General features: G+C 43.1%; 1 protein-coding gene across 3 annotated transcripts in view; it reads right to left on the minus strand.

Annotated features, from left to right (window-relative positions):
* Positions 1-14,128, minus strand: part of LOC126473599 (activated Cdc42 kinase Ack) — a 516,119-nt gene that overhangs the window by 164,329 nt on the left and 337,662 nt on the right. For all 3 annotated transcript variants that reach the window (XM_050100753.1, XM_050100752.1, XM_050100754.1), the window contains one exon: positions 8,981-9,235. In XM_050100753.1, the coding sequence (XP_049956710.1) occupies positions 8,981-9,235 (255 nt within the window). The remainder of the gene's footprint in view (positions 1-8,980; positions 9,236-14,128) is intronic.

Consider the following 14,128-nt stretch of genomic DNA (forward strand, 5'->3'; position numbering starts at 1 on the left):
CAGCGCTCCAGGACACGTGTACACTGCGCGCTGCAATAGATGGTAAAATCGTCCACAAAAAGGGAGCCTGATACATCAGCTGGGAGGCAATCCATTATTGGATTGATCGCGATGGCGAAGAGAGCGACGCTCAAAACTGAGCCCTGTGGCACCCCATTCTCCTGGCGAAAGGTGTCGGACAGGACAGAACCCACACGTACCCTGAACTGTCGATCCATTAAAAAGGAACGAATAAAAAGAGGGAGGCGACCGCGAAGGCCCCATGTATGCATGGTGCGGAGAATGCCCGCCCTCCAACAGGTGTCGTAAGCCTTCTCCAAATCAAAGAACACAGCCGCGGTCGGGCGCTTCCGCAAGAAGTTATTCATAATGAAGGTCGACAAGGTAACCAGATGGTCAACAGCAGAGCGGCGCCTACGAAATCCACATTGTACATTGGTAAGTAGGCGTCGAGACTCGAGCAGCCAAACCAATCGAGAGTTAACCATTCGCTCCATCACTTTACAGACACAGCTGGTAAGCGAGATAGGTCGATAACTGGAAGGCAAGTGCTTGTCCTTCCCCGGCTTGGAATCGGGACAACAATAGACTCGTGCCAGCATGCGGGAACATGTCCCTCAATCCAGATGCGATTGTATGTACGAAGAAGAAAACCTTTACCCGCAAGAGAAAGGTTCTTCAGCATCTGAATATGAATAGAATCTGGCCCTGGAGCGGAGGACCGTGATCGGCCAAGTGCGTTTTCGAGTTCCCGCATGGTGAATGGGGCATTATAACTTTCACAATTCGAGGAGCGGAAGTTAGGTGGCCTAGCCTCCTCTGCCTGTTTGCGGGGGAGGAAGGCAGGGTGGTAATGAGCGGAGCTCGAAACCTCTGCGAAAAAGCGGCCGAAGGCATTGGAGACAGCCTCAGGGGCCACAAGGACGTCATTCGCGACCTTCAAGCCAGAAACTGGTGAGTGGACCTTAGTGCCAGATAGCCGGCGCAGGCTACCCCAGACAACAGAAGAAGGAGTAAAACTGTTGAAGGTGCTTATGAAAGCAGCCCAGCTGGCTTTCTTGCTTTCTTTGATAATACGACGACACTGAGCACATAATCGTTTATAATTGATACAATTCGCCACTGTAGGGTGGCGTTTAAATGTGCGTAAAGCACGTCGACGAGCACGTAAAGCGTCTCTACATGCTGCGGTCCACCAGGGGACCGGTACGCGACGTGGAGAAGAAGGAGGGTGAGGGATGGAATATTCAGCAGCAGCGAGAATGACTTCCATGAGGTGTGCGACCTGACGATCGCAGCTTGTAAAGGTTTGATCCTGAAAGGTCGCCCTGGAAGAGAAGAGCCCCCAGTCTGCCTTGGAGATGGTCCAATTAGAGAAGCACGGAGAGGGGGTATGCTGCAGGAGATGGATAACACACGGGAAGTGGTCGCTCGAATATGTATCAGAAAGTGCATACCACTCAAACCGGCGTGCAAGTTGGGGAGTACATATAGAGAGGTCTAAATGGGAATAGGTGTGAGATGTGTCCGAAAGAAAAGTAGGGGCGCCAGTATTGAGGCAGACAAGATCGAGCTGGTTGAAAAGGTCTGCTAACAAGGAGCCCCTCGGGCAGGATGCTGGAGAGCCCCAAAGGGGATGGTGGGCATTGAAGTCTCCAGTTAACAAAAATGGTGCAGGTAGCTGAGCAATAAGTTGCATCATGTCTGCCCTGGTAACGGCAGATGACGATGGAGTGTAAACGGTACAAAAGGAAAACGTAAAAGTGGGGAGAGTAATGCGGATGGCAACTGCCTGCAGGCAGGTGTGCCACGTGATGGGATCGTAGTAAATATCATCCCGGACCAGCAACATAACCCCTCCATGAGCTGGGATACCTACCACAGGGGGTAGGTCAAAACGCACAGAGGTGTAGTGTGCCAAGGCAATTGGATCGCATGGGTGTAGCTTCGTTTCCTGGAGGGCTACGACGAGCGGACGGTGCAAGCGGAGCAGCAACTTCAAGTCCTCTCGGTTGGAGCGAATGCTGCGAATATTCCAGTGAATAAGTGCCATCGTAAGAAAAGGAAGATGAGAGAAGTGGTCACCTCGAAGGCCGCTTAGGGCCTGGCTTCGAGCGAGCACTGCCGCCGCTATCAGTAGGCGGACAGTCATCGTCCATTGGGTCTATAGGGTCATCGGCCATCTCGGGAGGATGGCCGGGAGGGGGAGCTTCCTCCGCCGGTGAATGGCCAGATGTACGGCTACCAGCGGTGCGGCCAGGCGAAACGGATGACGGCCTGGGGCGGCAACCGCTGGGTGGCGCAGGAGAAGAAATGCGCCGTGGCGGAGAAGGAGAACTGTGCTTCCTATGCGCCTTTTTGGAAGGACGTTTAGTGGAAGTACCGGTCGAAGGCTGGGAGGTCGAGGTACGGAGGAAGTCTGCACGGGATGGTTCCTTCTGGAAGGCCCGTGCATCTGACTTCGATGTCTTCGTCTTAGCAGAAGCGGAGGAAGGGGCTGGTGTCTGTGGGGTGATGGGAGGAAGAGGAGACGTCGACCGCGCGATCTTAGCACTGGCCGAACGGACGACCGTGGTGCTGAAGGTCAGATCGCATGTCTGGGTGGCCACCTCCCGGGTAGTCCGAGGAGAGGCGAGGACAGTACTGTATTTCCCCGCTGGGAGCAGCGTGGGCTTCCTACTAGCCAATAGCTTGCGAGCAGCCGAGGTGGACACTTTCTCTTTGACCCGAATTTCTTGGATACAGCGTTCTTCCTTATAGACAGGACAGTCGCGGGAGGATGCGGCATGGTCACCCTGACAGTTCACACAACGAGGAGACGGAGATGGACAGTCACCCTCATGGGCATCCCTGCCACAAGTGACACATTTAGCCGCATTGGAACAAGACTGTCGAGTGTGATTGAAACGCTGACACTGGTAGCAGCGCGTAGGTGTCGGGACATAGGGGCGAACAGAAATAACCTCGTAGCCCGCCTTGATGCGTGATGGCAGCTTAACACTATCAAAGGTCAAGAAAAGTGTCCGGGTCGGTACAAGGTCATTGTTGACCTTTTTCATGACCCTATGGACAGCCGTCACGCCCTGCTCAGCGAGGAAAGATTGAAGCTCCTTGTCAGTCAATCCGTCGAGGGAGCTAGTATAGACTACACCACGAGACGAATTCAAAGTTCGGTGGGCCTCCACCCGGACAGGGAACGTGTACAGGAGGGTGGCCCGAAGCAGTTTTTGTGCCTGAAAGGCACTCTCAGTTTCCAGTAATAAGGTGCCGTTACGCAACCTGGTACAAGATTTGACAGATCCGGCTATGGCATCTACGCCCTTCTGAATAACGAAAGGGTTGACAGAGGAAAAATCCTTTCCGTCCTCAGATCGAGAAACTACGAGGAACTGTGGGGCAGGCGGTAGTACTTTTGTCACTGTTGGCTGGTCACGTTTCCGTTTTTGGGTCGAAGTCGAGAGAGATGGAGTAGAATCCATTGCGGAGGAATCCCCCATGATTGCCAGCGTCTCCGATGGCGCGCTCCTTCCTTGTGGGGACCCTCTCAGAGGGCACTCCCGCCTTAGGTGAATGTTTACACCTCAGGTCACACCTCCCGAGAAACAGACGGAGGGACCAATCGGCATGGTCAGAAGGTATCAGCTCCCTGGGCCTGGCCTTTACCAGGGGATACGCGCGTGCCTTACATGTCTACCCAGGGCGGGGACTTACGCGTTACCCCGTCACCGGCTACGCGTGCGAACGCGTGGGTCGGCCTTCAGGCACGCACAGGGAGGAAGGAAAAAGAGGAAAAAGAAGAGAGAGAGGGAGAAAGAGGACAGACTGTCTCAAACGCCGAGGCGGAGACCAGAGAAGGCAAGGAGAAGAAGGCAATGAGAAAGCAAGGAGAAGAAGGCAATGAGAAGGCAAGGAGAAGAAGGCAATGAGAAGGCAAGGAGAAGAAGGCAATGAGAAGGCAAGAAGAAAAAGGCAATGAGAAGGCAAGGAAAAAAAGGCAATGAGAAGGCAAGGAGAAGGCAAGGAGAAAAAGGCAATGAGAAGGCAAGGAGAAAAAGGCAATGAGAAGGCAAGGAGAAGTCAAGGGAAAGAGTAAGGAAGACAGTGAGGTGGAGAAGAGCAAAGAAAGGAACCAACAAAAGGAAGGAAGAAACGAGAAGTGAAAAACCAAAAAGACCACGATTATAGGTCGTGGAACCGTCCGTCTCCGGACGCAGGCGCTAACTACCCCCGTGAGGGGGATGGACTCCTTTTAGTCGCCTCTTACGACAGGCAGGAATACCGTGGGCCTATTCTAATCCCCGGACCCGCAGGGGAGGGTTCTAATGATGATGCTGCAGATGGTGAGCTCTGTCTTAAACTCGCAAGCAAGACTTGCAGTCTTTACTATTTCTGATAGCCACCCAAAACCAGAGAGAATCTCCTCCGATCCAAAGTGACACACGTCATTGGTGCTACACGAGCCACCACCCGCAATTGGCTGCTCCCTGTACTCTTCCTGAATGAAGCCCAATGTGTAAAACACCTTGGTTTCCAAATGGATAACAAGTTAATAGGGTGGTAATACATGGATGTGCTGGTGTTGATTATCAGTTTCAACTGAGCTAAAATATACATTCAAAATACAAGACATAAAAACAATTTTCACATACTCTGTCCCCTCAAGCACAGTTCAAATTGGTGTTCTGTACTCGAGTGATAAGATATTCAAGAAGCTCTTGCCTATCAAAGCAATAAATTGGAAATCCCTAACAAGTCAAAAGAAAAATTAGAAACATACTTAACTAGCTACTCTATCTACATATTATCTGAATTCAGATATTCACTGACTGAAAATTTCTGTTAGTTACTTGCTGATACTCCACTGTAATCAAGTGAATGTTTAATATTACCACAAGATAAACAGGAGTTTTACTGTGACATCATAACCACACTGGAGTCCAAATCTGACAGCATAGTTGTGAATGAAGTAAAACACTTACTACTGAAAGTACTTTTATTACAAACAGCTATGTACAGTGAGAATGCAACTGCATTTCTGGATGGAGAGTGCTGTTTATTCAAAAAACCAATACTTCAGAAACCTTCCAAAAAATGACAAATACTAAATAACAAATAACTGGTGCCCTGCAGCTCACAAGCTGTGCTGTGCCACACTGCATGCAGCATAGATCGTAGCATTATCTACATTACTAAAGCAGTATCTCAGAGCCCAGTACTGCAACTTGCCCGTCTAATGGCATCCAGCGGTAAGAAAGTTTAATTTTCAGTATTTCACCAAATTATTGAAAGAATTTAAAAATTGTTAAATGCTGTCATAATCTGATCTTTAAGAAATACAATATTATATTTATAGTTCACACAATAAAACAAGTATTACAGTTGGAAACTTCATATCTCAATGCACTGTAAATGACGGTGTGCAAACACTCCGACAATATTCCTCCAGCATTTCAGAATGAGAACACTTAGTGATTTCTGACAAACCCTAGAAAGCAGCAAAGGTACCCCTAAACAACTGTCTGTGTGTAGTAGAACATTAGCAGGTCAGGTTTCCAAACTAGCAAACAGGTGAGTGAATTGATTCTGTGGCCACCTTACACTCTCGCCTCTGCCACTGGAGCTACTTCCTGACACACACTTCACGGGTGCGTCCCTTCATCGAATACCATGACCACTTTGCCGACTACTGGTGTCAATGGTTCTGTGTCCGTTGCCACGGTATTATTGGCAGGTATGGGTACCAAACTTCAGAAAATTATTTCTTGCTGACAACCCCCACCCCCCACAAAATGATGAAAAGAATACAGTTTATCACTTACAACGGTTTTGCTATTTGAGTAGTAAAACTTCAGGATCACACACAACATTTTAGTTTATTACTTCTTTACTAATACTTTTCCCAAGGGCATGCAGCTTTACTGTATGATTAAATGATGATGGCGTCCTCTTGGGTAAAATATTCCGAAGGGAAAACAGTCCCCCATTCGGATCTCCGGGCGGGGTCTACTCAGGAGGATGTCATCATCAGGAGAAAGAAAACTGGCATTCTACGGATTGGAGCGTGGAATGTCAGATCCCTTAATTGGGCAGGTAGGTTAGAAAATTTAAAAAGGGGAATGGATAGGTTAAAGTTAGATATAGTGGGAATTAGTGAAGTTCGGTGGCAGGAGGAACAAGACGTTTGGTCAGTTGAATACAGGGTTATAAATACAAAATCAAATAGGGGTGATTGAGGAGTAGGTTTAATAATGAATAAAAAAATAGAAATGCGAGTAAGCTACTACAAACAGCATAGTGAACGCATTATTATGGCCAAGATAGATACGAATCCCACGCCTACCACAGTAGTACAAGTTTATATGCCAACTAGCTCTGCAGATGATGAAGAAATTGATGAAATGTATGATGAGATAAAAGAAATTATTCAGGTAGTGAAGGGAGACGAAAATTTAATAGTCATGGGTGACTGGAATTCAACAGTAGGAAAACGAAGAGAAGGGAATGTAGTAGGTGAATATGGATTGGAGCTAAGAAATGAAAGAGGAAGCCGCCTGGTAGAATTTTGCACAGAGCACAACTTAATTTTGGTTCAAGAATCATGAAAGAAGATTGTATACATGGAAGAACCCTGGAGATACAAGAAGGTGTTGACAGATGTGAAAATTACCGAACTATCAGTTTAATAAGTCACAGCTGCAAAATACTAATGCGAATTCTTTACAGACGAATGGAAAAACTGATAGAAGCCGACCTCGGGGAAGATCAGTTTGGATTCCGTAGAAATGTTGGAACACGTGACGCAATACTGACCCTATGACTTATCTATATAGACTTAGAGAAAGCTTTTGACAACGTTGATTTGAATACTCTCTTTCAAATTCTGAAGGTGGCAGGGGTAAAATACAGGGAGCGAAAGGATATTTACAATTTGTACAGAAAGCAGATGGCAGTTATAAAAGTCGAGGGGTATGAAAGGGAAGCAGTGGTTGGGAAGGGAGTGAGACAGGGTTGTAGCCTATCCCTGGTGTTATTCAATCTGTATATTGAGCAAGCAATAAAGGAAACAAAAGATAAGTTTGGAGTAGGAATTAAAATCCATGGAGAAGAAATAAAAACTTTGAGGTTCGCCGATGACATTGTAATTTTGTCAGAGACAGCAAAGGACTTGGAAGAGTAGTTGAACGGAATGGACAGTGGCTTGAAAGTAGGATATAAGATGAACATCAACAAAAGCAAAACTAGGATAATGTAATGTAGTCTAATTAAGTCGGGTGATGCTGAGGGAATTAGATTAGGAAATGAGACACTTAAAGTAGTAAAGGAGTTTTGCTATTTGGGGAGCAAAATAACAGATGATGGTCGAAGTAGAGAGGATATAAAATGTAGACTGGCATTGGCAAGGAAAGCGTTTCTGAAGAAGAAACATTTGTTAACATTGAGTGTAGATTTAAGTGTCAGGAAGTCGTTTCTGAAAATATCTGTATGGAGTGTTGCCATGTATGGAAGAGAAATGTGGACGATAAATAGTTTGGACAAGAAGAGAATAGAAGCTTTCTAAATGTGGTGCTACAGAAGAATGCTGAAGATTAGATGGGTAGATCACATAACTAATGAGGAGGTATTGAATAGAATTGGGGAGAAGAGGAGCTTGTGGCACAACTTTGACTAGAAGAAGGGTTTGGTTGGTAGGACATGTTCTGAGACATCGAGGGATCACCAATTTAGTATTGGAGGGCAGCGTGGAGGGTAACAATCATAGGGGGAGACCAAGAGATGAATACACTAAGGAGATTCAGAAGGATGTAGGCTGCAGCAGGTACTGGAGGATGAAGAAGTTTGCACAGGATACAGTAGCATGGAGAGCTGCATCAAACCAGTCTCAGGACTGAAGACCACAACAACAACATGTAACAGAGGAGATACTACAATTAATACAGTAATGAGAAAAATGTAAAGATGTCACTCAGAAATGAAATTATATGGAAACACAGAAGAGCTAAAGAACAATGAGTACAGGAAAGGTGTCACATGACAGATAAAAATCTGAAACAGTGTAAAGGTGCTGCACTCAAACTAACCACTTTAGTGAATAGAGACTAATGAGCACAATAACCAGAGATCGGATAGCGTAAGCAGAAAATATGGCACGAACATGGAAAGAAAACTTGGGGAACCTTTACAGTTGCACAGGAGAAATTACGTCATGAGAAAATGAGAACACAGTGCAAGACGGTAATGATAAGAGTGAAGCGATACTCCATCCGTAATTTCCAAAAGCTTTGATTGAACTTGAAAGGAAAAGTACACAAGCTAGCAGAACTTTTGTGTGCAGCCCAATAACTGTAAGAGCTCATGAATGAAATTCATCTAACTGCCAGTTTCATAAGCTCTTAAAAAGAACATAATTAACACAATTCATAAGAAGACAAGAGCAAATAAATGTACAAGTTATTGCACATTCAGTCTAGCTAAATATCCATCAAAAATTTAGGAGAAGTATGTGCACCCAAGATGCAATTTTGGCACTGCAGTTAATAACAGAGAGAAGATTTAGGAAAACAAAGGAAATGAGTGTTGCATTTGCAGATTAGTATAATGTAAGAAATTTTAATTCTAAGTCAGTATGGCAAGTCTCCATCTTTTTTGTGGTCCTTCTTGCATATGGAAACAGGGTTGGCCTATTAACCCCAATGTGGCAATGTTAATGGTAAAGGGTGGTCAGATGCCCCTTCTGTCACATGTGCTTGACAATGCTACCAGAAGTACCCTCTGCTACACAACGTGAGGAGGCTTTTGGAGTGCAGATGCGTAGTTATCAATAATCTGACAAATATCAACAACTTGAAATACTTAAAAGCCATTTTACAAAAACTTCCAGGGTGGCAAAGATAATAATAATCATTGCACGTGAAACAAAACACAACAACCTGTTTGAGGCAAAGGCATTTCAACTCAAGTGACTGGCAGGTGTGACACTCACCCACAGTCTCCTCGTACACATCTATCGGCTGATCCAGCAGAGAAACAGCAGAAGTCACTCTCTCAGTAGGAGCAGCTGTAGATGGAGGTGCAAGGTCTAGCAAGAGTGGAGAATCACCAGGCCCCAGGCGCCCTCCAGGGTCACACAGGGAGGGCAGCTGCACTCCGGTAGAGCTGCCGCCCAAGCCGGCGCTCACTGGTGTCGTCGGCTCATCCGTCAGTTTGGAATAGTTGAACTGTTTCTGCTGGTTTCGACCTGTAATATTACATGGAAATGGTGTAGACCAACGTCCCAAGTGTGCTTAGGAGAAACTGAAAAGGATAACTAACATGCAGAATAAATAAAGCTGCAATGTACAATAACTACAAATAAAATGGTAGAAAGCTTATCTACATAAATCAGACTCATTTGGTAAAACACTTTTCTGCAGTACATCAACTGCCCAATAAGTAATCTATTCAGCATTCACACATTACTACCAGTTTACTTATTTGTTGTGAGGGTGCAGTACGATCTCAATTAACCACCAGTTTCCACAGAAAATTTTGAACACCTAACACATGTACAAGGAGTGTAATATCGTCAATGTTAATCTGAAGCAGTTATAAGGCAAACAAGATCCACCTAAGGAAATATTAATGCTCTCCGTTGCTAAACATAAGTAAATTTATAATTTGTGTACAAGTCTGTTAATCAGTGGAGCACCAAGAATTCAGCCTAGATAAGGAAGTCACTGCTGACACAAAGTATGTCCACAGCTGCCCATTGGGATATGAAATCTGCGAGGGAAAGAACCGTCTCATTATCATTATATTAATCATTGCAAAAATAGTGGCTACTGTAATTAACCAATGTTCACATATTCTCAATATTAGATATGACTTACTCTTTACATTAGCACAAGCTTTTGACAAAGCACGTTGCTGGTAGCACTGAAACTTCAAGAAATATAAAATGCATGTCAATCTAAAAAACTGAAGAATTATCCTGTGATTAATATGTCATCCAATTATAAATTGTACAGAATTAAAACATCTCAATCAAGTATAAAATCTGGCACTCCATGAGGCATTTTAAGATTTGTTAACAAAGCCCGAGCATACAGAATAGGTTTCAAGATATACGAGTGGCTCAAGACTTCGTAACAGATCCTACTGCGTTGTTCTCAATGGCAAGTGTTCATCTGACACAAGGGTGTCATCAGGAGTGCCCCAGGGAAATGTGAAAGGAGTTCTCCTATTCTCATATACATAAATGATGTGACAGATCAAGTGAGGAGAAATCTGCAACAGTTTGCTGATGACACTACAGCACACAAGAAAGTACTGTTGTTGTTGTTGTTGTTGTTGTTGTTGTTGTGTGGCTATGGCATGATACAGAACGACTAAGACAGAAATTCTATTTGGTGTGATGAATGGCAGCTTGCTCTGAAAGTAGAAAATGTGAGTTAATGCAGATGAGTAGAAACAATAATCCCATAATGTTCCAATATTGTAGCAATGGTGCTGCTGCTTGACAAATTCATATCCAATTAAATATCTACATACATTGTTGCAAAGTGATATGAAATGGAAGGAGCACATAAGAACCACAGTAGTAAAGGCAAATGGTCCACTTTGGTTTATCAGGAGTGTTTTAGTAAAATGTAGCTCATCTACAGAGGAGACCACATACAGAACACATGTGGCTCATTCTTGTGTACTGCTTGAGTGTTTGGGATCCCCATCAGGTAATATTACATTAGGACACTGAAGCATTTCAGAGACAGCCTGCTTGAATCAGTGGATTCAACCATCATGCGTTATGACAGTGGGAAAATGGAAGGGGGGGGGGGGAGTCAACTTTCTTTTCACAAAACCCTAGTGAGAAAATTTAGGGAACAGGCATTTGCAGCTGATTGCAGAGCAATTCTACTGCCACTAATTTACATCTTGTGTGAGGATAATAAAGACTAGAGAAATCAGAGCTCATTCGGAGGCATATTGACAGTTGTCTTTCCCTCACCCCATTTGCAACTTGAACATAAAAGGAAATGACTAGTAGTGGTACATCCAGCATACAGTGGCTTGTGTGGAACATATGTAGATGTAGATGTACTACATGTGAGCATTAAAAATAAAATGGAAACGTACATAACTTATCTGACATCTACGTCTGACATGTACAACCATTTACTAACACAATAGCTGATAAACTTGACACTGTCCAGGTACTCATTATAAATGAAATAAAAAACAAACAAGAGAGAGAGAGAGAGAGAGAGAGAGAGAGAGAGAGAGAGAGAGAGAGAGATTTCTTGTGTCATAAAGAAAAAAAATCATTTCCATGTATTTGTGAAAATGCCCTTGAAATTATGAAACACATAGGAAGAAATATGCGTAATGTACAAACATATAAATACAGTATCCAAATTAAGAAAAATAGTATGCAAAGTACAAATTATCTATAAAGGAAAATCCAGGATGGTATAATGACAATGTAAGTATCCATAAAGTTTATTTAATTCAGAACTTGATTACAAACGATATTTCTAGTTATATGTCCATGCAGTTGGTCGCAGCTGCTTTGGCGTGTCTACAACAAGGATACTGTAAATGTCTTTATGCCAATATCTCTTTGTAGCTCTATAGACTGTTTTCACCTAAAGCCATTTGCACTCTGCAGTCAAAAGTTGCCAAAAGTGCTGCCAGGTGTCAGATATATCCTTAAATTGACTGAACAGTAGGACTGTCTTAGCAGTAAAGAATAAATACTGTATATTAATACTCTCTTTAAAATTCTAAAGGTGGCAGGGGTAAAATACAGGGAGCGAAAGGCTATTTACAATTTGTACAGAAACCAGATGGCAGTTATAAGAGTCGAGGGACATGAAAGGGAAGCAGTTGTTGGGAAGGGAGTAAGACAGGGTTGTAGCCTCTCCCCGATGTTGTTCAATCTGTATATTGAGCAAGCAGTAAAGGAAACAAAAGAAAAATTTCGAGTAGGTATTAAAATTCATGGAGAAGAAATAAAAACTTTGAGGTTCGCCGATGACATTGTAATTCTGTCAGAGACAGCAAAGGACTTGGAAGAGCAGTTGAATGGAATGGACAGTGTCTTGAAAGGAGGATATAAGATGAACATCAACAAAAGCAAAACAAGGATAATGGAATGTAGTCTAATTAAGTCGGGTGATGCTGAGGGAATTAGATTAGAAAATGAGGCACTTAAAGTAGTAAAGGAGTTTTGCTATTTGGGGAGCAAAATAACTGATGATGGTCGAAGTAGAGAGGATATAAAATGTAGGCTGGCAATGGCAAGGAAAGCGTTCCTGAAGAAGAGAAACATCCAGTATTGATTTAAGTGTCAGGAAGTCATTTCTGAAAGTATTCGTATGGAGTGTAGCCATGTATGGAAGTGAAACATGGACGATAAACAGTTTGGACAAGAAGAGAATAGAAGCTTTCGAAATGTGGTGCTACAGAAGAATGCTGAAGTTTAGATGGGTAGATCACATAACTAATGAGGAAGTATTGAATAGGATTGGGGAGAAGAGAAGTTTGTGGCACAACTTGACCAGAAGAAGGGATCGGTTGGTAGGACATGTTCTGAGGCATCAAGGGATCACCAATTTAGTATTGGAGGGCAGCGTGGAGGGTAAAAATCGTAGAGGGAGACCAAGAGATGAATACACTAAGCAGATTCAGAAGGATGTAGGTTGCAGTAGGTACTGGGAGATGAAAAAGCTTGCACAGGATAGAGTAGCATGGAGAGCTGCATCAAACCAGTCTCAGGACTGAAGACCACAACAACAACAACAATACTTCATGCATGACGTGGCATTATTTTTCATGCATCTCAGTGTTTATGACATCTTATCTCCTGATATACATGTCATAGTGACATAATTTTGTAGGTACATTCAGTAGATATGTGTATACTGTCTGAAAAATGTGTTGTAAATAGAGTCAGTAGCAAAGAAGTAATAAATTTAAATACTGCGCACAATGTTGCAGTTTTTCACACATCTCAGTGTCTATGACATAATACCTCTAGAACTATGGGTGATACCATGATATAGTTTTGTACGTGGATTCAGTGGCATATGTGAACTGTATGTGTGGAATTAATTGCGAATAGAGGTAGTAGCACAGAAGTAATAAATTTAAATATTATGCATTATGTGGCAGTTTTTCAAGCAATTCAATGCTTATGGCACCATACCTCCTGAACTGTGATAGGCAGCTGGATCTTAACCACACAGTGATCATTGCCTGATGGCGAGCTATTTGTGCACTAAGTTTAGTTCAAATCGGACGAGTGGTATGAGTCATACATTATGTAAACATCCACACAACTTCACCATCATCATCATCATCATCACCAACACCCACTGCTGGACAACCCATCTTCCATTTATTTGCCTAACTGCATATGTTCCCCAACATTCACTTTCATTATAATCAATCCATTTGTTTGTTTTCCTGCGTTCCTAGTAATTTCCAAATTGTATCTCTTCATTAATCACAGGGTAAATCTTAGTTTTTTTTACTGTTTTTGAGATTCAAAGTCAATGTAACACACATACTGTAAACTTCCTCTGACAAATCAAAAGCTCGGTTTTGAAATCCTCAATTTAGTTTAATACATGTACTACACAGCAATTTTATTCCTTTCGTTTCTTTCTTTCACTGTGTATCCAGTCAGTGTCTGAAACTGTTCTACACATAAAAACTCAACTGTTATTGTTTTCTATTTGACATTTTGGTTATCAATGCTACTATACGGGGAAATGCCATTGTTTAATTTTGTTTCCAAACATCTCAAAAAGTATTGGTGTCCGGAGATACTGGTCATGTGCGTATGAGCTGTTGTGTGAATATGTGAGAGCTATACTTCTGAAAAATGACCTTGTCCGAAAGATTCAAAATGTTTCTAGTATTTTTTTCATTGTGCCTGTCTGAAACTCAGGTCTTCCTCCGGGAGATGAGCATCAACCTGTCCTTTCCACAATACTGTTACTTTTTTTTTATTTTTCGAGTTGTAACTGTAGCTTTAGTGCTACATAAGCAAAAGTTACTACAATGATTTCTTTGCTCCTGTCATATCACTGTAACAGGAAATATAAAAGTATCTTTTTTATGATTTTTCGAGATTTTAACATCATAT

The sequence above is a fragment of the Schistocerca serialis genome, chromosome 4 (genome assembly GCF_023864345.2).
Source record: "Schistocerca serialis cubense isolate TAMUIC-IGC-003099 chromosome 4, iqSchSeri2.2, whole genome shotgun sequence".
In the NCBI taxonomy this organism is placed as follows: Eukaryota; Metazoa; Arthropoda; class Insecta; order Orthoptera; family Acrididae; genus Schistocerca; species Schistocerca serialis.